At 36.8% G+C, this 27,803-nt stretch overlaps 2 protein-coding genes across 2 annotated transcripts; one reads left to right on the top strand and one right to left on the bottom strand.

Annotated features, from left to right (window-relative positions):
- Nucleotides 1-5,784: 5,784 nt before the first annotated feature.
- On the top strand, nucleotides 5,785-20,374 carry LOC128997276 (uncharacterized). Its single transcript, XM_054422896.1, has 15 exons — nucleotides 5,785-6,174; nucleotides 7,116-7,338; nucleotides 7,442-7,594; nucleotides 8,538-8,591; nucleotides 10,347-10,481; nucleotides 11,311-11,448; nucleotides 12,671-12,799; nucleotides 13,563-13,747; nucleotides 14,498-14,606; nucleotides 16,681-16,766; nucleotides 16,922-17,105; nucleotides 17,367-17,590; nucleotides 18,111-18,505; nucleotides 19,654-19,756; nucleotides 20,113-20,374. Exons 1-15 carry the CDS (start codon nucleotides 5,785-5,787, stop codon nucleotides 20,263-20,265), a joined length of 2,661 nt encoding a protein of 886 aa, XP_054278871.1. The 3' UTR covers nucleotides 20,266-20,374.
- Nucleotides 20,375-20,973: 599 nt separating this feature from the next.
- LOC128996879 (6-pyruvoyl tetrahydrobiopterin synthase) lies at nucleotides 20,974-24,418 on the bottom strand. Its single transcript, XM_054422402.1, has 3 exons — nucleotides 24,139-24,418; nucleotides 22,077-22,156; nucleotides 20,974-21,574 (listed from the first exon to the last, which is right to left on the bottom strand). The coding sequence occupies exons 1-3, from the start codon at nucleotides 24,219-24,221 to the stop codon at nucleotides 21,297-21,299; spliced, it is 441 nt and encodes a 146-aa protein (XP_054278377.1). The 5' UTR covers nucleotides 24,222-24,418; the 3' UTR covers nucleotides 20,974-21,296.
- Between the last annotated feature and the right edge of the window lie 3,385 nt (nucleotides 24,419-27,803).

Raw genomic sequence — 27,803 nt, 5'->3', positions numbered from 1 at the left:
TGTAGAAATGCACCCACCCATTTCCGCATTCTATATTTCTTTGCAGCTGTTTCATTTTTCCTACAGGTTGCGGGGTTCTGTTATTTTTACGAATATATCACTCCAGTGCAACATGAATGCGGTTCGATCGAACGAAGAGTCAAACGGGAAACCATAGACTTGTTTGGTGACAATTCCGTAGATGTCTTCCAAGATTTGAAGGGTCCCAAGCTGGAAGTAGGAAGTAGAAGAGTGGGGGAGAAGAAGAATGGGACCAAGGAGAAAGTAATTGCACAAAATGAAGATGGGATGATCGTGATCGGCCATTCTACGAAAATACCGGTAAACAAATTCACGTTTGTTGTCGTAAACCTTTGAGTAAGTTTTAAGAAACTTAGGATTTAAGGGGTTTGGTTGTGAAAATTTTTTTTGTTTGGTAAAATTTGACTCATAGTTATCTAATGGCAAAAACATGTAGTAAAATATTTTTTAATGTGTAAATTTTTTAAACATTTGCCCCTCAAGATAATAAGTTTTGTATGGTTATTGCATTTTAGTTCTTGGTTGTGTTATATCTGTTCAGGCCATTTCTATGGAATGTGTTTGGAAATAAAACTTGGCATAAAAAAGTATTGTAAGGTTACAATAACGGATAACTCCATACCGGTATTCAAATCAGTGCAATCATTTTAAGTCAGTCTTTTCAATATGTATATTCCTTCAACATCCAACAAAACGTACAATTAATTTATTATTTTACTCGTTAATAATGATTTTCTGTGACTTAATGAATAACTCGTCCTGTGAATACATTATTATCTCTTCTGTTCTTTCAAAATCGATAGCATATGGATGACTTATGAACGTTTCCCCAATGTATAAACGATTTAATGTATGTAAGAATAACTAGTAGTACGCTTATTCTGCACGTAACAGGATGAGTGAACATGAGCGCAATAATAAAAGAGTTTACCCACACCTAGCACACTTACCGGTGTCACTGGTGTACACAATAATGTTATTTGTATGGGCAAATCGACCCATGAGTCGGGGCAAATAATGGTGAGTCGGTGACTCAAGTCGGTAGCGTCACGCGAACTTCGGGCCCAAGGCAGCGATGTCGTGAGTTCGGATCCTGGTCACTGCCACTAAATTTTATCAGTACAGTTCACCTTTGTACTGTACCGGCTCACCAATTGCTTTGCTGTAAACAATCCACGCACGGGCAAGGTTAAAAGAGGCTGGACCAACCTCTTAAAAAAACCAAATCTCAGTCAACAACAATCCTAACTTCTCGTCCATTAATTAACCAAAGTCATTGGTAATATACGTAACCTATTTCCTGTTTCCCTCTCTTCTCATAGCATTTTATTATTGCAGATACGTTAATCTAACTGTCACAAAGAGTTCCCACACTCTGGACTGTTCACCTTGACTACTTCCTTTACCACTTCCTACGTCGTGGACCTGTTTCCCTCTCTTCTCATAGCATTTTATTATTGCAGATACATTAATCTAACTGTCACAAAGGGTTCCCACACTCCGGACTCCTCGCCTCGACTACTCCCTTCACCACTTCCTACGTCGTGGACCTGTTTCCCTCCCTTCCCATAGCATTTTTAGAATTGCAGATACTGTACATTATTCTAATTATCACAAAGGGTTTCTACACTCCGGAATGCTCGCCTCAACTATTTCCTTCACCACTTCCTACGTCGTAGACCTGTTTCCCTCCCTTCCTATAGCATTTTAGAATTTCAAATAGATTAATTTAACTTTCACAAAGGGTTCCCACACTCCGGACTGTTCACCTTGACTACATCCCTCACTACTTCCTACGTCGTGGACCTGTTTCCCTCCCTTCCTACAGCATTTTAGAATTTCAAATAGATTAATTTAACTTTCACAAAGGGTTCCCACACTCCGGACTGTTCACCTTGACTACATCCCTCACTACTTCCTACGTCGTGGACCTGTTTCCCTCCCTTCCTACAGCATTTTAGAATTTCAAATAGATTAATTTAACTTTCACAAAGGGTTCCCACACTCCGGACTGTTCGCCTTGACTACATCCCTCACTACTTCCTACGCCGTAGACCTGTTTCCCTCCCTTCCTACAGCATTTTAGAATTTCAAATAGATTAATTTAACTTTCACAAAGGGTTCCCACACTCCGGACTGCTCACCTTGACTACATCCTACAGCGGTGACTTCCTACGTCGTGGACCTGTTTCCCTCCCTTCCCATAGAATTTAGAATTGCAGTTACATTAATCTAACTATCACAAAGGGTTTTTACACTCCAGAATGCTCGCCTCGACTACTTTCATTACCACTTCCTACGTCGTGGACCTGTTTCCCTCCCTTCCAATAGCATTTTAGTATTGCAGGTATATTAATCTAACTGTCAAAAGGGTTTCTACACTCCGGACTGCTCGCCTCGACTACTTCCATTACCACTTCCTACATCGTGGACCTGTTTCCCTCCCTTCCTATAGCATTTTAGTATTGCAGGTATATTAATCTAACTATCACAAAGGGTTTCTACACTCCGGACTGCTCGCCTTAACTACTTCCATCACCGCTTCCTACGTCGTGGACCTGTTTCCTTCCCTTCCTATAGCATTTTAGTATTGCAGGTATATTAATCTAACTGTCACAAAGGGTTTCTACACTCCGGACTGCTCGCCTTGACTACTTCCTTTACCGCTTCCTACGTCGTGGACCTGTTTCCCTCCCTTCCTATAGCATTTCATTATGGCAGATACATTAATCTAACTGCCACAAAGGGTTCCCACACCCCGGAATGCTCACCTTGACTACTTCCTTCACTACTTCTTAAGTGTCGTGAACCTGTTTCCCTTCCTTCCCATAGCATTTTTAGAATTGCAGATACATTATTCTAATTGTCACAAAGGCTTCCGACACTCCGGACTGCTCGCCTTGACTACTTCCATCACCGCTTCCTTCGTCGTGGACCTGTTTCCCTCCCTTCCCATAGCATTTTCGAATTGCAGTTACACTAATCTAACTGTCACAAAGGGTTTCTAAACTCCAGAATGCTCACCTTGACTCCTTCCATTACCACTTCCAACGTCGTGGACCTTTTTCCCTCCCTTCCTATAGCATTTTAGTATTGCAGGTATATTAATCTAACTGTCACAAAGGGTTTCTACACTCCGGACTGCTCGCCTTGACTACTTCTATCACCGCTTTCTACGTCATGGACCTGTTTCCCTCCCTTCCCATAGAATTTTAGAATTGCAGTTACACTAATCTAACTGCCACAAAGGGTTTCTACACTCCAGAATGCTCGCCTCGGCTACTTCCATTACCACTTCCTACGTCGTGGACCAGTTTCCCTCCCTTCCTATAGCATTTTAGTATTGCAGGTATATTAATCTAACTGTCACAAAGGGTTTCTACACTCCGGACTGCTCGCTTTGACTACTTCCATCACCGCTTCCGACGTCGTGGACCTGTTTCCTTCCCTTCCTATTGGAATTTAGAATTGCAGTTATATTAATCTAACTGCCACAAAGGGTTTCTACACTCCGGACTGCTCGCCTTGACTACTTCCTTTACCGCTTCTTACGTTGTGGACCTGTTTCCCTCCCTTCCTATAGCATTTTATTATGGTAGATACATTAATCTAACTGCCATTCTGGGAGTGTTCCCACACTCCGGAATGCTCGCCTTGACTACTTTCTTCACCACCTCCTAAGTGTCGTGAACCTGTTTCCCTCCCTTCCCAAAGCATTTTTAGAATTGCAGATACATTATTCTAATTGTCACAAAGGCTTCCCACACTCCGGACTGCTCACTTTGACTACTTCCTTCACCACTTCCTACATCGTGGACCTGTTTCTCTCCCTTCCCATAGCATTTTTAGAATTGCAGATACATTATTCTAACTGTCATAAAGGCCCCCCACACTCCGCAGCGCTCGCCTTGACTACTTCCTTCACTATTTCCTTCACTACTTCCTACATCGTAGACCTGTTTCCCTATCTTTCCATAGCATTTAAGTATTACAGATACGTTAATTTAACAGTCATAAAGGGTTTCCGTACTCCTTTCTTTTCACTGCTCACCTTTCCGCTTTCTTTACTACTCTCTACGTCGGGGACTTGTTCCCCCCCCCCCTTCGCATAGCATTTTAGTATAAAAATATACCAACATTTTTGAATATTTAATATTCAATGCCAAAATTAAATTGAATAATGTAAAAAGCTGCTTTGTTCTAAATACATACATACCTATATACTTTTAATTAAAAGGCGAAATTTTAATACTGAACATAAACGGTATATAACTGCCGACTAATATTGTTAAGTTCAATTTATTATTATGAAAGTTGTGAGATTTAATTAGCTTAAATAACATTATTCTGAAAGCTGTGAAATTATAATGATATATATTCATAGACGCCAAACTGTTTACTCCATGAATGAAAGAGCTTAGAGTAAAAAGTCGTTCTCTCTGTCTTAAGTAGACAACAAAATTGTTGGTCGCAAAACGTAAACAAATAAAAAGAAGAAGAAGGTAGCTCCTAATGTTATTCTTATGGGTCAAATTTAAAAATGTTTTTTAAGTATTTTATAATTACTACTGAGCGGAATCGTCTAGAATTTTAATGGTGTCTTTACACTGGTGTCATAACTATTTGTGCAAAATTTGAACGCTATAAGTGCAACGGTTCTTGAGTTTTAGGTGCGAACACACACACACACATACTCCAGCGGACAACTTTTCTCCGACTCCGCTATACACGATACATAGATTCGTTCACTTCGTTCACTCATCTACAAGAAAAATTTTTCCATAGAAAGGAACCTTGACTTTTCTTAATTATTTACAACACTATAATAGTATGCGTAAGGAAGCTATATGTTGTAAGGAAGTTGTGTTTCAAATAAACTCTAAAATAATGAGCAAAACCAGACCTTTTACCATTCAATACATTGGTCCGTTTGGACTCTTTCTACAACATTAATTGGGCATTTCTATTGTAAAAATGTTATAGACTGTTTACTACATTTAGGCAGTAAGGGGAAGGTATATCTACTATAGGTTCCCCCACCACCTTTTTAGCTTAATGTATACATCAGCTGATCAGCTGTGGCTATTGTTTCAAAGTTAGAGTAAAGTGGAGGGGATGGAATTGCTTACCCTCAAACCACCTAATGTTTGTGAACAGAGTAATTATAAATACCAAAAAACAAATAATTTGATCATTCTATTATAGACTTGCTAATGTATTTATTATTTTCCAAAATACAATGTTTTAACAGATTATCTCTATCTTGCCTGCCCTTTGTGTAAAGTTTATTCAATCCAAGAGTATAATTTAATTTTTTACATTAATTTTATCATTATATCTGATACTGTCCAAGGATATCTTGGTAAAGTGTGAGTGACATAAAAATTGCCAAAAAATGTTACAACTTAAATATTAAATAGTAAATATTAACAACTTTGTTTAAATCCTATGGCTATTAAATAGGAAAAAACTAAAATGTCTCTTTCTGAATCTTATTTAATAATTAATTTACTATCAATCATTCCTTTATTCAAATTGCATATGTAACAAATACATCATTATGTCCCTCTGAAACTGTATTTTGAACCTTGTTAACTTTATCATATCCGTATGATAGGATATCATATTACTTAATCAAGTTAAATATACCAATTGTGTGAGCCCACAAAACTATCTCGCTGTGAGAGGAGCTCAGAATCAATTGTGAGGGTGATTGTCCAATCTAAACGGATTGGAGTTGGATTGCTAGAGAGAGATGGAGAAATGGCGTTCAGGGACAAGACTCTGTTGGGGCTACATCGCCGCAAGTTTCAAAATTTAGATAAGCGTGTGTGCAAAAACACTCGATCAGTTTGTGAACTACAAGCGAGTTTGAAGGTGGTGAATGTTTTGTTAGCCAGTGTGGTGTTGTTTCAAGTGGTAGTGCTGGTTTACGTAGGGTACAAAGAAGGTGGGGAGGGGGAAGTTAAAGTGAGGACAAAACGCGAGAGTGCCGTAGCAGAAAACGTCCTGCACAGCCAAGGATCTCAAGATGTCAACGTGGAGTTCGTCAATCCGAAGCTGCGCTCTGAATTTGAGGAAAAAGAGAAACAAAACAAAACAGAGGCAGCCTCCAACCCGTGGCTCTGGTTGACTTCTTACTCTAGAGTTCCGGTAAAATCAGAGTTAATTAGTTTTTATTTTACACCAGTGCAATTTTGTAATTGAGAATATTAGTTTTAAGGGAAAGCAGTAAAACCTCTTAAATGTTTGTGCACTTTAGTCTGAGAGGGTAAGCTTGTCTAGTTTAGTTTGTGCTGATTACAATGCCATTCGCGTATTTTAGCAGATTTCCCATATAGGGAATAAGCTATTAACGTAGGCAGCACGGCAATAAGACCTAGACCCAGGACCAATTTTACTTTTTAATTTTGATGTCCCAAAATAGATGTCAAAAACACCATTAGTTCAAATTTTTATAGATATATTTTGATCAAATTTGGTAAATTTATTCATACTATACTATAGTATTAAAATTTTACAAAAAAACACACTATTTCATCCCTGTAGCAAACCCAAGAACTCGTTAAATATAATGTTTTTTTAAAATTTAAGTAGGGAATAAATCTGGCAAGTTTATGTGAACATTTTGATTAAAATGTAACCAGGCAAATAGAAATTCACTTAGTCTGCAGGTTTGCTGTGGCGGAGGTATTACTGAATGTTTATTGGCTTCTAACCTGGTCTTGATACTATCACGGTTGTTGTTTGGATTAATTTAATTACATATTTAAAAAATGCAATTTATCATGCATTTGAAGATGTTCAGTTTGGGCACCTAATTCTCTAGGCTCTGATAAATGTGGGGTAATCATGCCCGTTATCCTACACTACACTCATGTCCATTCAAAAAATACCTACCTGCGTATGGTTGCCATTTCAATAAAAAGTATTTAAAAAAACACCCCTAGTAAGTTACCAATTAAAAAAAAAATATCACATTTTAAATAAGTCTCTTGAATTAAAATCTCCGTATCACTTCATTAAGTTGTTTACAGATTTTTGTTGACTCTACTCTATGTATGTGTCATTTAAGTTTATATTTTTGTTTCAAGATGGTCGCAATAGAAGGGTTTTGTCGAGCTGCTAAAGACTACTGTCCCCCTGGGGCCCCTGGCACTCCGGGCCCTGTGGGGCCCCCTGGCCCTAGAGGAGATCCTGGTCATAGAGGGGAGAAGGGTGAGAGGGGTACGACAGGGGAGACGGGCCCTCGAGGACATCCTGGGGACAAGGGTCCGCAGGGGCCCCCAGGACTAAGGGGCCCACCTGGCTCTGCAGGTATGGAGATTTAGATAAATAAACTCTCAGCTTGCGCAGAGTTAAAATTATTTTCAGTTGAATATGAATGTTTTTTCCGACCTTGTAATGTTTGGCCTTGTAGGTTCCGCAGGTTTGGACGGGAGGGATGGAATACCAGGAGAACCTGGATTAGATGGGATACCCGGAAGGAATGGTCTGGATGGTGTTCCTGGAACAAACGGTCTTCCAGGAAGAAATGGCACTGATGGAATTCCAGGAGCTCATGGATACAATGGTAATATTTTATACGTTATTGTAAACAAAAATAAGTACCTTAAGTAAAATGTGTAATGTTAATTATCTTTTACCAGGTTTGCTACCGATTGCCACATACATGCGACGCTGCGGTCATTGCCATGGACCGAGGTTTACATTTTAATATTACACATAGACCGGGTGTCACAGACCACGGGCCAGTGATACAGCAAAGTAAAAAAAACAGTTTTGCCAACCATCATATGACGTCACCAATCATCATATTCACAGACTAAGTGATGCACATATGCATCAGACATCCCTGTAGACCACTGCAGAGAATTCAGGGCCTTCAAATATACTGTTACAAACTATATACAAAATATACGCTTTTTAATAACATTGTGACACCAACGCAAATATGCGACGTCAGTCTATGGGTAGAAACTGGCTGCCGCATATGTGCGTCGCTGGTCCATATGAATCTGATCTTGTTAACAAAACTATCACATAATTCATTCTTTCATACTTCTCTTCTTTCTCTATCTTCAGTTCACCCTAAAATTCACCACACTCTGGTGGTGGTTTGGAATTATTTAATCAATCCAGTGTGTTATTTTACTAACTTCAAGAGCCACGTATAAAATAGCTAAGAAAATACCCCCGCCACAGCAAACCTTCAGACTAAGCAAATTAAATTTCCATACCCATCATCAGAATATTTCCTTAAACATGTCAGATTTATCCCAAATGTTGAATAACAGGTTGAACAAGTACATCTTTGCTGCTACAGGGAAAGTCTCTGTTTTGTCTTCTCCACTTTCCTTCCTCCGCATAAATTTTCCTAAGAATCTTATTTTCAAATACAATAAATTGCCTTTCCTATTTTTATCTTGTTTCCATACATCCTCTCCATACTGCATTTAACAATTAGGTGGTGAGTAAAGATTTGTTTTTAACAGATTTGTTTGATTTTTTTCCAGGAACTAAAGGTGAAAGAGGACTTCCTGGTCCTACGGGGCCCCAGGGGCCGAGAGGTAAGAAGGAAAATTTGTCACTTAGGTGTTTTTGTACAGTAAACAATAGGTTCAACATATTCTTCTTATGTCATTATTCCTACAAACATAACAAATTATATCCATCTTTTCCTCTTCACACTGATAAGACTGCTCACAAATATTCCCCTACACAAACATAGCCTACAAATAAAAATATACTAGGGTGGTCTGCCATTACACTTTAGACGCATAAATGAGTGAAGCATTGTTTAAAGATTGTCAATGGCTAAAGCAGCTAACACCCTTCAATATGTTCCCTTTCAACAGATTCACCGTTTGTTTGCCCGATATTATTTAAATTCTAAAGAATGACAAATTTATCTGATAGTTCATACTGTACCTTTGTAGTAAAACTGGCCATCCTGACCATTTGCTTGTACTTTGTAAATGGGCATAGCAGGATGTACTTGTGCAATCAACATTTGTTCTACAATCGTCAGGTCAGTTAATTCGTTCAGGACACTTGACACATCCATATTATTTAACACTGTGAATTTAGTTGCATTTGATCGACAACGCGAACAAATCGGTTGTTGGTTTGAAGCTGTTAGTTGTTGGCGATGACAGTTAGTGCAGAAGTAAATTTGTTTTGCATCTAATTCATGTTGGAATTGATTAGCTAACTGCCTATCATTATCAGCTTCTTCCGCCACTGCTTCATCTGGTTCTTCTTGTTCACGACACCACTCTCTTACAATATTTGCATTATCGGTGCGACGACCAATATTATGACGTGGCCTTTGAGGCATGCTCAAAACAAATATAGCAAAACTGTTACTTCCATTAATAAACTGTTACATTCCAACTTTAACCTATGATGAAAGTAAACATTGAAATGCAAACAAAACAGTTACAAACAATTAACATATGTTTATCTTATTTAAATGAAACGAGATAAACCCATATGTCATAAACGGTATTTACTCAGGGGAGGTATAGAAGAGGCTACGATGACAGCTGAGATCTTCGTATTAGCTGAGGGAACGCCATTACCGTAACAAAACGTTCAACAGCCATCGGCCTCGGTGGTCTATTGGTTAGCGTGCCGGGCTGATATACTGTAGGTCCCGGGTTCGATTCCCGCTGGTAGCGTTAACTTTTTTTCCAAGATTTTTTATTATCAGCAAGTTTGGTTGGTTTGGTTTGGTTATTACAGTTTAATTTTATTATTAAGTCATTATAAAATTTTAATTGAGCAATTTCTAGTTTTATTTAATAAACATAATTATTTTTCCGATTACTAAACTTTTGTTATATTATTTCTTTATCAGCAAGTTTGGTTAGTTCGGTTAGGTTATGATAGTTTAATTTTATAATTAAAAAATAGTAGAATTGAATTTGAGGCATTTATAATTTTATTTTATGAACAGAACTATTTTTGCGATTAGTAAACCTTCATTGCCAAAGTGCTCTCTACTACAGCGCTGTTCACGGAGGAATTTTGAACTAAATGCCTCATTTGTACCTCCCCTAAGTCAGACCCTGTCATAAACCCAATATAATTTTTCTTTCAACTTACATTAAAATAACAAGCGAAATTGCATGACCCGTAAAATAAAATCCAGAAGGAAATTTGCAAATATTTTTTACCAAAACATTGTGTTTAGTATTCTTTAGCTGTTGGCCAAATTTCATATCAATTGGTAAAGCCATTACATTCTGATGCCCTTACAAAGAAGTTACAAAGTGAGGGAAAGTGAGCTTCGCTCAATAAGTGTTTACAAATTTTTCCAGGTATAGCAGGTCCTAGAGGAAGAAGTGGGAAGCCTGGATTGCCTGGGAACCACGGAATCCCAGGAGTGAGCACTTACCAAGTGAATATCAACGGAACAAAGTCATCTCAGCTGTTGATACCTCCAGCTATTGTTGGTAGGTTAGAAAACCATTGACAAATCCTATGTTTGTCTCTATGCAAGGAACAGTCCCACTACAGCGGTTTGGTACAGTTTGTTTAGTGGTATATATTATAGTGATCTAGTTTTACTGCTACTTTAAAAAAATAACAGAACATTCATCTTAGGAAAGTTTTGCAATAAAATAGAATAGACTGAAGGTTTCATAAATTTGAAGAAATAAGCATTCTTGATTATTGTTGCTTCAACACTATTGCTTATATTAAAGATATAAGTAAAAACATGTAAAAATACATCCAGTTTCGTTACACTTTTACCGTATCTCCAGTTGTTTCACATCACTCTTACCACATGTTTTTTGCACTTTCACTACAACTCGGCAGTTGTTACACTTTCACTCTACATCACATTGTTATACTGTTACTATACCTTGAGTTGTTACACATTCACTCTTCTCTCAGTTGTTTATCACTTTACATCCAGTTGTTAATACCTATAATTGACACACTTTCACTCTACCCCATCTTATTAAACTTTCACTCTACCTACACTTTAACTTTTTTGTAAAAACAGGAGGTAGAGACCTCCTGTTGTTACAATTTCACTCTACCTTCGGTTGTTAAAATTTCTTTGTGTCTCCTGTTGATAGATTTTCACTTTGCCTTGAACTGTTACACTATCTATAGATATTTCACCGGCAAATTGTCTCTAGGGTTACAGTGTGGAAGTACAACAACAAATTGTAGTATGAAAAGAAATTCAAACTGGTACTGTTCATTGTTGCACATTCACACACTACCTTTAGTTGATACACTTTCACATTGCCGTGTATACATTCACACCAGGCCCTGAGACTCCTGGTCCAGTATCTGCCTACGAGGGTGACAACGTGAGGCTGGGGTGTATAGTGACTGGCAATCCCACCCCTATGGTGCAATGGCGGAGAATCGATGCATCTACAATAGAACTCGGAGCATGGAAAGGTGAAATGTGCTACATAATTTCACTGTATAATAATACGCATTGTTTTTATAAAATAATAGTGGAGTTTAAATAGTCTGAGTAAAACTTTTGTAAGATAAAAATCAAAATTTCATATTTCAACTTATCTGGATGAACAGTTTAGTTGGTTGTTGTAACTATTTCATGATTTGACTCTTTGAATAAACTGCAGTTATTTATTCTTTGCAAACCATGTTTTCTGGTAAAGGAATAGGGTGATTAATGTTATTAATTATTATAGTAAAATATATTATATTTCACTACTAGTAGTGACCTATTTCGGGGCGAGATAGTGTGTTACATGTGATTCGAAGACGAGTACCTGAACGGTTTATCACTATGAAAAAACTACTTCATCAAACTTAAAAAAATTATCTGATATTTCGTAATCTATTCATTTTCTCCAGGTGTAACTTTGTTATGTCAGGCAAAGTATTGTTTATGTAGCGAAAGTAATGTTTATGTCAGGAAAAGTCAGCTGATTTTTTTTTGGTCTATGGAAATTGAAGATTTTCAAAGATCTCAGCTGTATGGAAATTTGTTATTTTCGAATACAGAGTGATGAAAAGTTAATTTAATGCGGTAGGCATTCATAAGAACTGAAGTGAATGTTTATCTAGTGAAAATATTATTCAGTTTGAAGTAAGCAATTTGTAAGACTGGGTCAGTAGAAGAGCGAAGCAGGCATGATTGGCAGGTGGGTTGGTAGATAGGATGGTTTCTAAGAAGCCCTTTGTGCTTTTGAGGGTCATGTCAGGAACATATTTTATTCAGAAATTATCCTTATATTTGGCTCATCTAAGAGGATGAGATAAGCAATATCCGTGGTTAAAATGTTAATTAAGCACTTCAGAGCCAACAGTGACTAAGTCCTTGACACAGTAACGATGCTAAAGTTTGCTTCCATTACCGTGTCAAAAACAAAGATCGTAAAAAATAAGTTCAAATTGTTTAGCATTTAATATAAGTTTTTTAACTAGGTATTTCTTCCATTTATGTCATGAATTTGGTAGGTAGTGGATAGATAATCAATCAATAAGTTAGTAGATTTAATCAAAACATGTATCCACAACCAAAAGATAATCTTGTGAAAACTTGTAATTAAACTAAACTTTTACACTGACAAACTATAAATACTGCTTGTTGTAGTCCGTTCAATCATGGAGATATCAGTAAATCTTTCACGATTGTTGTTTTTTACAGATTCGTCAATAGTTGGTCAGATACTTAACATCACGAGGATTCGAAGGGATCAAATGGGAACTTACATGTGTGTGGCGGAAAATGGCATTCCTCCACCTAAAAACCAAACCTTCAATGTAGAAGTCAAATGTGAGCCTAGCACGATAGAAATAATGTTTTAAGATGCCAGTTGAAAGAGTTGATGTATACAGTATATACTGTTTTTGGCATTTACAAACTTAAGATCATATCATGAAACTCTAAAGCATTGGAACATTTCTAAGAGAGGATTTAGAAACCGAGCGAGATATAGATTGTTAAAATTAATTTACCAACTTATAAATTACTACAACAATAACATGAACTTCCTTGTTTTTTACAAAAATGAGCTGTTTGTCTTTCTGTACCAATTAAGCTGAAATTTCACTAACAGATATCGACTGTACGAGGAGGGCATTAACTGCGCCCACTGACCTGAGTCAGGTAGTCAGGTATTCCTGAATTGCGCCAACTACTCCAGGGAGCCAACCAATACGTTCATTGGCTTACCTGGCTTGGACTTGACGCAACTAAGGAACATTTTTTGTGACCCTATGAGGTCTTAGCGCAATTAAGGAATTCTTGGGTGCAATTAATGCAAGACCAATGTACTAAGGGAGAGTCTTAGAAACATGCTTTTAGTTGTTTCCTTTTACTTAAGAGTTAAACCATGATATGATTACATCATTTATTATAGAAAGTAAATAATATGTTCTGTAATCAGTTGTGATAGAATATCTACTCTATAGTAGCTTGAAAGCCAAAAGGAATCAACTTTTTTCTGTAGTCATACCACCATTGGGAAGCACTGCTAACCATAGTTCTAGCTATTTCAGTAACACTTTTAAAAACTTTGTAACGTAAATCTTTCCAGTTGTACCAATGATAAAGGTCGGAAACCAGCACTTACGAGCAGTCGTAGGGCAGAACGCAAGTCTAATATGTGAAATTGAAGCTTTCCCAGAAGCATTGAGGTATTGGAAGAAAGACAACGTACAGCTGTTGGAAACTGACACCAAGTACACTATGACTATCATGGAAAGCTCCATTAGATACAAGGTATCTTCCTCAAATAAAATAGTTAAAATTTTTCATTGTTGCGTATACTTTTTTTTATAAATCTACCTCTGATTAAAAATTACTTTTTAAGAATCGTTGTGTTCATTTTAAAGTTATTTATACAAACTACAACGTTTAACTTTCATAGGAGTTAACAAACGCGCCTTTTTAATAGCATTGGGTTTTGTATACCTAAATGAATCACTGAATCGTATGGACCAGCTGTAGCCTATGTTTTATTCAAACAGAACTAGTTGAATGAGCCATTTACAGAAAGATGCCAAAGTTTGATTTAATCTTTTAATCAAACTGAAGTAGGCTGTATGTTAGGCAATATGAAGTAGGCTAACAAAAAAGGGTTATAGTTTTTATCAAGTTTTCAATTCAGCCCTGTAAAAGGTTTGTTTGTATATTATTATTTTAACAGAAGTTAAATAGATGTCAAGAAAAGATAGACCGCAAAATAATATTTTTGGGATAGATTTACATTGACCCAAGAATACTCTCAGAGTATAGTGATAAAGTTCCCGAGCAAAGCTCGGTCCCCAGGTACATTATTTTAAAACTGATTACAGCATGAAATGGAATACCTATATACTTGCATTAACAATAAAGGATAATAGTCAGATAGGGAAGATCGTGTATTATTATTATTGCTCTTTTGCAAAATTAGTTTACGCTTTTCTTGCTTTAGAATGATTTGTGTTATATTTGTTTAGTAGAAATGAACCAATTTTTCTTCTTTTTCAGTCCAAAATGGAACTGTTAATTAACAATGTTGAGCTGTCTGATTTCGGACAGTATCAATGTGTGGCTAAGAATGAAATTGGGAAAACTGCCGGGAAATTCCAGCTTGAAGGTATGTTAACGTTTCAAACAATGAATTACCGGTAATGGAATCTTAGAATAAGATATTTTTGCTGGCCTTAATTTTAATTTGACAGATTTTTTACCACGATTGTATTATGTCAGAACTTTATTATTGCTACAGTGGTTTAATAGAAAATTGAAAGATAGATTAGATATAAAAGTAAAGATCCCAAGTAGCAAAAACCGTTGGCAAATCGTTGGCCCAACGTTTCTGTCGATCGTTGGCCAACGGTATGTTTTGGCACTCAGTCTTACGGTCTTACGGCCAACCAACCAATTTTTGCGGAAGGGCCAACCATCCTATTGGGCATAAACATAAAAAACACAAAATAATAAAGATTTTGTATGAAAAGCATAATTATGAGTTGAGTAAATTGATTAAATAGTTCATAAAAACTTATTTTGAAAATAAAACGAGATAAAATTATTTGGCCGGGACGGGTCTCGAACCCGGTACCGTCGGCATGTGAGCCTCACGCCTTAACTCTGAGCTAACTGTGCTTATTGATTATGAGTGTTTTGAAGTGGTCAAAGAGTAGCCGACAGGTGCAATGGTCACAATTAATACTTTAAATATTTTTGATGCTACAGTATAATATGATTCTGTTCATCTGTTTAGGCCTCAAGTAGTTTAATTGTTTTTCTGGTAGTTGGAGAGGATACTAGTATTTGAATATAGATTATTTAATTACCATTAGATTAGTAGGCAACTGTTATAATTGATTGTTATATAATTAATTAATCTTTTCTCTATAACTATTAAAAACTTGCTTAAATAAGTTAAAGAATATTGTTAAGAAAAATTGAATTATAATAATTATTACTAAGACCACAGTACCCTAAAAACATTTCATTTTATATTACTTACATGTTTCGGACATTAATGCCATGATCACAGTATACTATATAACCTCAGTATAGTATATAGTATATATAATTATTATATGTTAAGCAGGTGTTCCCTACTGTATCTAAGTAGTATCACAACATCATCTGACTACAATTATTATAGATCCAAATTTTTACAATATTTGTCTTATATTCTGCTGCCATAACATTTATGTACTTTAAAATAAATCAATTTTTTTTAATTCGTTTTAGAATGTTTTATACTTAAAAACCCAACGAAGGCCCAACGATTCTTTCCTTTGTAGGGCCAACGAATACCAGTTTCCGTTGGGCCAACGTTGGCAAATTGTTATAATTTCTGCCAACCATTTCCCAACCGTGCCGACCATTTCCCAACGTTGGGCCAACGATGTGTGCTACTTGGGATGGGCGATTTTATTTTATAATTGTTTACATATTTAAGATTCAATAATATTAAGACTGTGATAATGACCTAAATGTTGAAATGTATCAGTCAGTAAAAATATTTAGTAAAAGGGTATAATGAGTAGGTTTTATTTTGATTCTCATCGCTGTTTTGTCAACTAATCTTATCATGTTATAACTAGTTCTAGGCTACTCCATCTCTAGGCGCTGACAATTTCAGATCCTGAAGAAGAGAATGTTTTGCCAACAAGTGATGAACAATAACTGCAATAATCCAAGTAAACCTAAGTCAAATCATCCAGACATTAATTTTGATTTATTGGGCTCCTAGCAGAAATAGTGGATAAGTTTATTTTTTAACATTAACCCTTTGAGTGCCAACGTCCGGGGAACCGGACGTTTTTAAAACGAGCCAAAAGTGCCGACGTCCGGCCGACCGGACGTTTTTAGAACGAGCCAAAAGTGCCAACGTCCGGCTGACCGGACGTTTCGTAATGATCGAACAGTTGTCATAACAACCGAATGGATACTCGGATTCTTTTAACCCATATATTAACATTGAGTCGAAAGTTACTAGATGCGATACATCGATTTTCGTTGGTCGAAATATCGAAAATTCGATTTTTACGAAATTTTAACCTAAAAATCGCCAGATCGCGCTCGGCATTTTTAGCGCGACCTTCGGGAAAAATCATCGGCATTTTTTGAGCGTTACTTTTATTTCTCGCCTGGCACTCTGAGGGTTAAATAATTTACTTTTGGGGTAAAAGTATTTTCATGTTTTCTAGAGATGGACAGAAACTTGGCTCGGCCTCCTAGCTACGATCTGGACACAGACACGGGGGCGACATTCGGACCCGAACCTCCTGAAAAGGTGAAAATTATAATAACATAAATTATTGTAGGCGTCAAAAATCTATATGATGTTATTTTTTAAACTAAAGATCATTAAAAACATCAAATTGTTGACTGGAGATCTAAAAAAAACCTGCCTATTTCAACTGCTTTTAACATGTTTGAAATTTTCAGGTTGATTTGAAAGATCTTTGCCCTCCAGCTCCCATCTGTCAGACATGCCCAGACCCTAAACAGTACAGCAAGAGCTGTAAGTCGGGATTGTACAGCGTACATGAGCTGCTGGGTTACAAGGAGTTGGATGTTCGTCCGCTGCACAGCGCAACAACTTACCCCGGTCTCAAGAACAGGGATCTCAGTAAGTCAACAAATAGGAAAATTAACAACGAAATTAAAAGAAAATACATGTACAAGTAAAAAAAAATAAAAGTACAAATTGAAATACATTTTTATCCTCTGGGGATATCAAAATGAAAAAGTAGATTGGCCCCCGGTCTGAGAGGTCTAACGATGCCATCTACGGTAACAGTTAGCTTTCCTAAAGGGGAAATTTGCTAAAAATAAAAACTAGAAATAATATGTCATTAAACAACAAAAACAAGCACTCTTCTTTTTCCAGACTGTTTGGTGTATGCGGTGGGCAAGCCAGTGTACCACAGGTTCACAGACGCAACGTACGGGTCGTGGATGAGAGACCCGGGTCCCACCCAGCCGGAGTTTACAGACGACACCATCTGGACCACTGACGAGGCTGACCCCAACCATCTGTACGAGTTCTCCAACAAGACTACGTTCCGCCAGAACAAATCAGCCCGCAAATACGAACTCATGCACCCATTCACGGTGAGTGTAGTAGAGCAGCATAACAATCAAATTTGAAATGGAACTAATATTTTCAGATATTGAGAAATAATTTTAGTTTTTCTCCAAGACCTTTGTTTTAATTTTTAAAAGTATGTAGGTTGAATTGTTATTGTTTTAGTCACTCAGCTTAGTGCTAGTAACAGTACATTCTTTCTTCTTTCTGTCCATTAAAACAATTACAATGCAATTTATTTATTGTAAATTTAATTCAATTCTACCTGTGCCACGAATAGCCAATTATTCTTTCATTAATATCTCACCCATTGACAAATTAATCAACATTTTGGGCATTTCGTACAACGAATCGTTTAACTTTTGATTTCTTTTTGTGCGACTACGAACATAAACACATGCTTTCTTGAAAAAAATCACTGAATCATTAGTTCACAACAATAAAACATTTCATAGGTAGACATACAAGCACAATAGATACATTATCAGAAAACCCAGGGAGATAAATAACTTGTCAAAATCTCCGTTTTCCATTATCTTGTTGCAGGGTAGTGCTCATGTTGTGTTCAACGGAACGTTTTACTACTGTTCGATCAAACAGATCAATGAAGTGAGCAAACCAGTCATCGTGAGGTACGAGCTGAACAGTCGGATATCTCACATTAACGACCAAGTGCCGTACACTGTGATCAGTAACCTGACGAAGCTGTACAATGAACAACACAATTACATGGACTTTGCCGTAGACGATAACGGACTCTGGGTGATTTACGGACTGGAGGACTCAAACAACACAGTCGTACTGAAGCTGGAAACTAAGAGCCTCGAGGTGCAATACGCTTGGAACATCAGCGTCTCGCATCGTAAGGCCGGGGAAATGTTTATTGTGTGTGGTGTACTCTATGTTGTTGATAGCACACAGGAGAGGAACACTAATATAAGGTGAGTTTAGAGAATATTATTTTGTTTTAAAGATTATTGAGGAGGTGGTCATTTTTAATGGCTTTGAAACGAGAAAGTTAGTTGGCATTGTTGGGATGCTGCTTATTTAGTAAGGGACCTTTTCTGAATGTTTGCACTGGGCCGTGCACCGCCTAAGGCCAACTATACTCATAATAGCCTGTGCCTATAACCCCTGCACATAGAAAGATTAGAAACACGGTCAAACAACAAAGAACTCAAAGAAAATTAAATTAAAGCATTTTCAATGAATAACTAAATCTAGACAGTTTGTCTTTTGATTGTTCAAACTCATGGTACAAATTGTAGAGACAAATAAGTAGCCTACATTTTATAAAGCTTGATTGATCTGTCAGGACAGGCCTTGTCCTGATGCACGTCAGCCACTGATGGGCTTTTTGTGCTCCGCGCTTGGTGCGTGAGAGCACATCAAACCTGAGTTTCTTGATCAACTTCAGCATCCTATCTATGAGCTCCTCTTGAGGAAGGTGTCTGCCCCTTGTCATTGTTACAAGAGGGCTATCCCTTACCACACTCAGAGCTGTACAGTCATAGTATTAGATGATCTGTGGTCTCCTCGGACTGCACATTTCCTACATGCAGTGTCTCCATTATGGATCCTCAAGCGATGGAGGTGCAGTTTCAGGAAGCCATGGCCAGTGACCATTCCTGTGATCTGTCTAAGTAGCCTCCTGTCTAATCGTAGAGCATTGGATGCAACCATCTGGGAATGGGAGAAGAGAGTGAGCTAACTTACCCTAAGGTGTTGAGGCCTAACCTATCTTTTCCTGTGTTCCTGCTGAGCCCATGACATGACTGAACGACATGCATACCCACAAGAAATTCCACAGAAAGGCTGTGGTCCCTTGAAGTCAGAGGCTGACGCAACATTTGCTAACTTGTCAGCCACCTCGTTCCCTTCTATCCCTGAGAGCGCAGGAAGTTTAAATCATAAACTGCAATGTCTTGATTCCATATTCCGCTGTGTCAAAACCACCAATTTTTTATTCGTCACGAGAATTATGGTTTCTTTCCGAATTTACATATTTCAAATTGAAACTATCTTCAGTTGGCCTACCAATACATAGTTTAGTTAGTAAAAAAGTAATGCTTTAAATTTAATTTTTCAGGTTTGCGCTTGATTTATTTACTAATAAGCGAGTTGAGGTGGATATTCCTTTCACAAATCCCTTCAGACGAACAACCATGATTGGATACAACTACAAAAACAAGGTAACTCAACAAGTGCTTAAGTAGACGTAATAAATTCAGCAAATCTAACTCAACTTCAATATCAGACTGCACATTTTGTTACATAAAGACATTTTAACTACATTCACTTCTTTTATTATTTGGGATAATACTTTAGTTCACTAATAAGCAAGCTTTGAAGTATCAATAAATTTTTGTGCTAACTTTTGTTAATTTCTCATGGTTAGGATTGTTTAAGTTTGGTTATAGTAAGGATCCAGGTCTGAGGAATCTAGAGGAAAGGGAGTCTAGAGTAGTTTAATTAAGAGACAAATGTCTAATTCCTCAATCCTTCTATGGTTGAAATTCACTTTTTACACGGTAATTATGCTTCACAGGAACTTTACACTTGGGACAAAGGTAATCAGCTGACTTATCCCATCCGATACCACGACCAAGGGCTGGAGAATCGGACAAAAGACGAGAAAAAAGAAGAAGGAGACCTACACAACAAAACTGGTTATTTTGTCGAACCTGCTGGTACAGACTGATGCAGGACTATTAAAATAACCTCGTATTGTACAATTACTTTGCTGACAAACCGTATACATTCTTGATTATTTTGTATGAAAGAAATAAATTTATATTTATATACCGAGACTAGTACATGTTTTTCCTAGTAGAATAATGAAGGGGATTTGACTTTTACTTTAAGCTATATATCCTGAGATGGTAAGTTAATAAATAAAGTAAAATTAATCTGAAAGTATGTTTCTATTTAACTACACTGATTTGTTGTCCTTAAACATCAATTAATACAAGTTTAGGTTTATGAATTCCCATTGTTTAAGTATTTGATTCAACGTATCAAATTTCTAATTGGAATATTATCTACTGGTCATCTTATAATATTGCGTAGTATCTTTGACTATTAATCCAATAGTCAATGATAGTATCATAGCTACTACAGTAATAGGATTTTTTTTATCAATTTCTTCTCACTTTTACTTTGTTTATGTAAAAAAAAAAAATTCTTTCAAACTAGGACTATTTATTTTTGCAATTGTGTTACTTTATCAAAGGTACCAATTACATTTTTAAAAGAATCCGAACAAATCTAATACAAAAGGCAAGCACATAAAAAGCTCTTTGAATTGGTTATTAAAGAAATTAACTAACAAGTTTTTTTTAGATACAAAAATAATTTTATTTAAACATTTATGGAATGTGCCACATTATAATTTTCTAAAGAGTATATAGAGCAAGATAAACATTTGAATCGAATAACAACAATATAAGCAAATAAAATATAAAAACACCATTCAAAAACTATTGTTAAAAAAATACAAGTTTGGTTAAAAATAATTGATTGACAAAATAAGTGTTATAGGAATAAAAGTTGTAAATTTTCCTAAATACAACAAAACTAAAAAAAATATAATTTCTTATTCTTCAGTGTTGACCTTTTGAGTGAAATGTCACTGTTTTTCATACTTAAGACATTACTTACATACATATTAAGTAAAATAAATGCAACGTTTTTGTAAATGCAAAAAAATGAAGCTGTACTGTACAACGTAGCTTACTCTCCACGGTACAAAATGATGTTTTTATCGGTTTCGAAAATCTTGACTTCATATAGGAGTGAAGGATCCTCCAGTTCTTGTTTGAGGTTGTTCCAGATGAAGATCGCTACGTTTTCAGTCGTGCTCACCACGTTCTTAAAATATGGAACGTCCTTGTCGAGATTTTTGTGGTCCATTGGAACCATTATTGCGGTGTTCATATACTTCTTGAGATCGTTTATGTTCATCACCATCCCTCTATCTTCTGTGACGGGGCCTTTCAACGTCACCTCCACTGAAACAAGACCCAGCGTTTACGGAATACGAAAATGACATTGTCTACTCAAATCCATTTACAGGTAATTGAGAAATAGCTGTATTAAGTTTGAAAACATAGTTATTTTAGAAAAACATAAAATAATTCTTTGGGAAGCTAATTTTTGGACTTGGAACCTTTTATATGCATCATTACACTGCATTTACTTAGTACTTACGCCAAAAAAATTTTGTAACACTGATGACCAACCACCCTGTATATGCTTCTCAAAACCCACTAATAAAGATAATAACTCTAGCTGTAGGCTTGGTAGCTTCAGTTTTAATAAATTGAAAATGTGTTATCAAATTCTTTTATATTTATGTTATCTAAACTTGCTTGTACATTGCCAGGTCATTATGGCCGTTGAAATTTTCAGATACTTTAACCTAATGTTAGCTACATTGTGGTTTTTTGTCTTTTGACTTCAAGGACTAACTTAATAATAATAATTTTAGGACCTCTATACAAAGCTCTTTACCTGTGTAGTTATGGCCATGACCATGAAAGTTGTTACATTTTCCATAAGTCTCCAAATTTTCCTCGTCATTTAGATGTGGACTGGAAAACAAATAAATTTGTAGAAAAATCATTAATAACGCTAAAGCAAAACAATTAACTAGGCTATTTTGATTTTGCCTAACTAGGTCAATATGTGATGTGAAAATATCTTAATTTGCACCTTTCACAAATTGAGTTATATTATTTAGTGTTTAGTTATAGCAAATTTTATTTAAGTTTTAGATAAGGCCGACATGTCCCTTTTTTGGACAGGACTGTTAATTAATGGCCTTTACAGCCGGACGAACTGCCAATGGCAACTAAGGGACCTATAGGTTATAATGGGATCCGAACCACATTTTTACATTGTAATTTACAAATTGGTCTAATTATCAGGAGAGTATTGCTCTAGTCATAGTAATCACTAGAGCGGAAGTTATTTTATTACCTTGTAAAATTTTTCATCTTTGTAACAAATATCAACGTTGTACAGAATTCTAAACGAATAATAATAACAGACAGGTGTCGGTTAGTTGCATCGTGTCCGTCACCGCGGTATGGCCGGCCGCGCATTCATTTTTGTAAAAAGTTATTGTCCGGGTTCGTGTTTATATGTTAAATGTACTATGTGTAATGACGACGACAAGATGTCCCAATATTTTTAAGAGGCAAGAGGCTCAACAATGATCCAACTATGAGTGTAGGATGGAGTGAGATGGGTAGGTAGCTTTGTTAGGTACTTCTCAGGCTCGACCTAGCAACCTTTTGATTTTTAGGCGAGCATTAGGGGCCTATAACCATTCAACAAAAACAAATCAAACGGAAAAACTAAAGACATAACGTAAAAGAACACTGTAGGTAGATGGTCACTTAAGAAGAGGGAAGTTGGGGGGGGGGGGGGGGGGAGAGGACAAAATCCTTGAATAATAATATTTTCAATGAATTACAATTTTCCAGCAAAAAAGCATTGCATTTTGGAACCTGAAGTCAAATGAAAATAACTTAAAATTCTGTCGGTTGCACCTAAATAATTACCAGGAGAGTCGCACTTTATCTAGCCTACTTGATATAACTTAGGGCTAGTTAAATTGATGTATCGTTTTAATGTCTTTGCAATGATTGATTTGATTGTTGTTGAGCGGAGCGAAGCTCAGCTCTTACTATACTCTTGCTTCTGTTTTACAAATGCTCCTCCTGAACGGCTGAAGCGATCGGCACGAAATTTAGCACAGTCATAGTAACCAACAATTTATGGTTTTTTACAATAACTTCAGGCTAGACATAGTGGTTGCGGCATTATTATCACTTGGATAAAATCCATTGGTGATTTGGCGGGATTTAATTCCGGGACCCCAGGGACCGAATTCCCATGCTCTAACCATTATACCAGCTCGCTCCCCATTGTTTTGAATACTGCAAGTAGACTTTGCACTGTGCCATATTCATACAACTAAAAAAATGTGCCCTCAACAAGGTCAAGTTCAGCACTCACTGGCTGGTTTGGCTAGGGAAGGGGGTGCCCACTGCCTACTGTAGTAGCGAGGAGATGACGATCGGTGCGCACACGAAAAACAGCAACTGAAAAGGTTCTTACTTGCAAAATGATACATTGCGACCGAACAGAGGGTTAATTGCACTTTATAGCAATTTGAGGGGCTCCATTATGTATGCTGCAATGGAGAGTCGATGTATGTACCTACATTGTTATTTGTTATGCATACATGGGTCTAAAAATCTATGACAGTAGGCTTAGTTTTGAAATAGCCTATGATAAGTTATTGAAATCTTAATGCTAAAAAACAAACTCCTAAGCCTATAAAAGAAAGTCAAAATGATCTGATTTATATAAGTTAACCTTTTTAATAATGGTGTTCCTTTCCAATCGTTTACTTGTCAGGTTAAAACAGTCAAGTTTCTGAGTTATGACTGGTAAGTTTAATGCCAGCACTATGATCAACCCTACAAAGTTAGGGTTGAAGGAAGTGAGATAACAAATAATGGAAAAATCAATAAAACTATTATAATTTAAAAGTAAATTTTACCTGTGAAGTCTGTGACAAGCACTGAATTTCTCAACCCTTGTCAAGTAAGCAATAGGCCTCTTGTTTGTTGGAAGAAGGGGCATTTTCACTTCGACTAAAAACTGAAGGAGATTGGAAGAGGCTGGATATTAGTGGAGGCTAAGATATACTGTACAGCTACAGCTTCCCAAATGATTTCACGCCGGTATACAGTTACACCACATATTACATAATCTTTGGTGGTTAGTTTAAAGAACAATGATATGGTAGCCTAGAGGTTATGGTTATGTAAACAACCTGTTACGCTAGCAGACAACCACAGAACGTGACGAGCTCGTGCTGTGTCCAGAGACTCGACGTTCTATACCCACGAGCAACTCAGCTTCCACATGCACAGGATAACAGCTATTTGTGTAATAGCTTCACTGTATATCTTTAATTGGACCTGTTTAGATAGTTGTTTCGTTTCAACAGTTAACAGTTGCAGTTTGCAGTTGTGCATTGTGATTTTAAGGCGTTTATTCTTTACAGTTTGTTTATTTTTGACTTGAGCTGCTTGAAAAGGTGTTTTATGATTATGAAAATTAAAGTGTTGTGAGTGAGCTGAAGCTGATTATTTGTTATTAGGTATTAACAATTAAATATTTTGCGTGCATGAATTATTTATGAAGTTTTAAATGTTCACTTAACCTATCTTTTTCGGATTCCTCAAGAAAGAGTGATTGTTAATGTTAGGTTGAGTTAAGTTAGTTGGGCCTTTCAGTGGAGTTTAGGTCTAAGTTATTGCCTTTGAAAAAGTTAAATTAATAACTTATCTATTAATAAGAGTAGGCCTATGCCTAAGTTAAGTTTACCTTAGAGGCTAACTTAGCGAAGCCTTTTTGCAAGTCAATAATGTATGCCGATGATACGGTACTCCTTATGTCATGCAAAAACAGAGATGACCTGGAAGTCCGATCTTACATTGCTATGAATATGGCAGTAGAGTACTGTAATATGAACGATCTCGTATTCAATGTAAAGAAGACAAATCAGCTCAATTTTGGTCATAGGAAGGAGGAGGTGTCCGTTTTCCCTGACATTGAAAGTGTTGAGGCCACGAAGTATTTAGGTGTGGTACTTGACAGCTCGCTGTCATGGTCAGACCATCTTGACGAGCTCTGCAGGAGGCTCAACACTGCCATCTTCGCCCTCAGAAGAGTGAAGAGTGTAAGCACCATGGACGCTGTCGGAATTGCATACAGTTCTCTTTTTGAGAGCCATTTACGTTATGGCATTGTTCTTTGGGGCGCTGCAAGTCAGGTGAATTTGAAGCGGGTGCTCGTACTTCAGAATAAGGCAATTCGTACTCTGGTGGGACTTGATGAAAGAGACAACTGTAGAAGAGCTTTCATCGACCTTAACATCTTAACTGTGGTCAACATTTACCTTCTGGAAGTGATCAACCTTGCAAACTCCGCAAATTTGAAGAGAAACCAAAGCCTTCACGCATACAGCACGAGGAACGCCCAGGACTTCAACCTGACAGTACACCGCACAACGAGGTTTCAGCGAAAGCCCACATACGCCGGAGCCAAGCTGTACAATATCCTACCAATGGAAGTGAAGAGGTCTCACCTTGGTTCTTTCAAGAGGACGTTGCACAAGTGGCTGATTGAACGACCATTTTTTTCTGTTGCAGAATTTTTGGACTGGCCCAATTTTCAAGTGTAAAAACATGGACTCATTCGATTTTGTACACATTTTTGTATTTATAAATACTTACTGACCTATTGTTTATGACGCCATTTTCAATCTTGACGATTGCTTAGTAAAGTATCTCTCTCTCTCTCTCTCTCTCTCTCTCTCTTAGACCTACCACTACCAAAACTGCGATCTAACAAATTCACACACAAACAAACACCTAACCTAACCTAACAATCACTCTCTCTTGAGGAATCCGAAAAATATAGGTTAAGTAAACATTTAAATCTTCATAATTAATTCATGCACGCAAAACATTTAGGCTAATTGTCAATACCTAATAACAAATCAGCTTCAGCACACTCACAAAACGTTAATTTTTATAATCATAAAACACCTTTTCAAGCAGCTCAAGTCAAAAGTAAACAAACAGTAAAGATTAAAGAATAAACACCTTTTCAAAATCACAATGCACAGTTCGCAACTGTAACTGTTGAAAAAAACAACTATCTAAACAGAAACAGGTCCAATAAAGATATATGGTGAAGCTATTACACAAATACCTGTTATCCCAGGAACTGTTCGAAGGCCTTCTGTGCTTGTGGAAGCTGAGGTGCTCGTGGGTACAGAACGTCGAGTGTGTCCAGAGTCCAGACTCCAACTCCACAAGTCGATAATTTTACTAGAAGCAGTAGAGGAAAGAACATGTTGGACAGGGTCGTTATCATAGATTAAATAATAGAGTTAACCCTTACCTTTTAAATTGTAAAAGGTAAGGATCAAGTAAATGGGGTAGATTGATCCATACACACACATACGCCAGCTGACTTCGTGAACATATAGCGAAAGAAAACCCGTCCAGATGGAAGAACCATGACAATTCCCCGATCTACGGATTGTGCTGAAGACTTCGAAGGTAAAAGGTAAAATCAGCGCCAATAACTTATTATATAGGGTTATTTGGGAAACTAGCCAGGAGTAGATGGAAATTTTTGAGTGCCTAACTTGTGCTAATAGAGAAAATTAGCTGATACGCTGATACTACTAGCATTTACTATACACACACCTAGTATACGCCTAGCAGAGAATGCTACTAGCCACGTGTACACGGGCCTCTAGACTCAAAATCACCTGTGTGCGCCTGGTTGGTCTTGGTCAGCGACCATAACACTTGTTATGAATAAATGTTTTTAATGTGTTGGAACACCTTCGAGTGTACAGCTTTTGGTCTTTTCCACATTATCCGCTCTCTCTAGAAACATAGCTCTCCTTGTATGTAACTTCTGATGTACGTTCTAAATTATAATAAATCTTATTACAAATTAAAAAAAGAGTTTCTTTATCCACACAGTTAAGATGTAGTCTGCTAATAATAACATAATAATAACATTGAATAATAACACATGCATCAATTAGGTATGTTGTTTACCTTTTGATTGCCAGGTTCTTGACATTATTATTTCATCAAGAACCTGGCAATCAAAAGGTAAATAACATAATTAATTAATTATTTGTTCTTGAATCTGGGAATACCACATCAACACATGAATCATTTGGCATACATTTAAAATGTACATTTATTCTCTTCACAAGGGGAAGTGTTGTGAATAAAAATGTTTTAATTTATTCAGCATTGCCTCCAGGATTGATTTAAGACAGTATAAAATAGGTTTAAGTACCTTACGTCGTCAATCCTTGAATAGTCTTACAAACAAGCGACTAGTTTCGAAACTGGCGTTTCATTTTCAAGCTTTGTCGTCAAACATAAAATTATTGGATCATGATGTAGTCGTCAAAATACACGAATAAAACATTTAACACGCACAAATACATTAAATTACAAAAAGATGCGCGGCCGGCCATAACACGCCACGACGGACACGACTCAACTACAAGTTGTACCGACTGCCACTGGTCTGTTTTAAATGTGTTGGTACACCTGCGAGTTTACAGCTTTTGGTCTTCTTCACATTATCTCTAGAAACATGGCTCTCATTGTATGT

Source organism: Macrosteles quadrilineatus, unplaced genomic scaffold (genome assembly GCF_028750875.1).
Source record: "Macrosteles quadrilineatus isolate MER2022 unplaced genomic scaffold, UCM_ALF_1.0 Scaffold_6__1_contigs__length_79288215, whole genome shotgun sequence".
NCBI lineage: Eukaryota > Metazoa > Arthropoda > Insecta > Hemiptera > Cicadellidae > Macrosteles > Macrosteles quadrilineatus.
The sequence above is the reverse complement of the archived record's forward strand: the minus strand, read 5'-3'. Positions and strand labels throughout refer to the sequence as shown.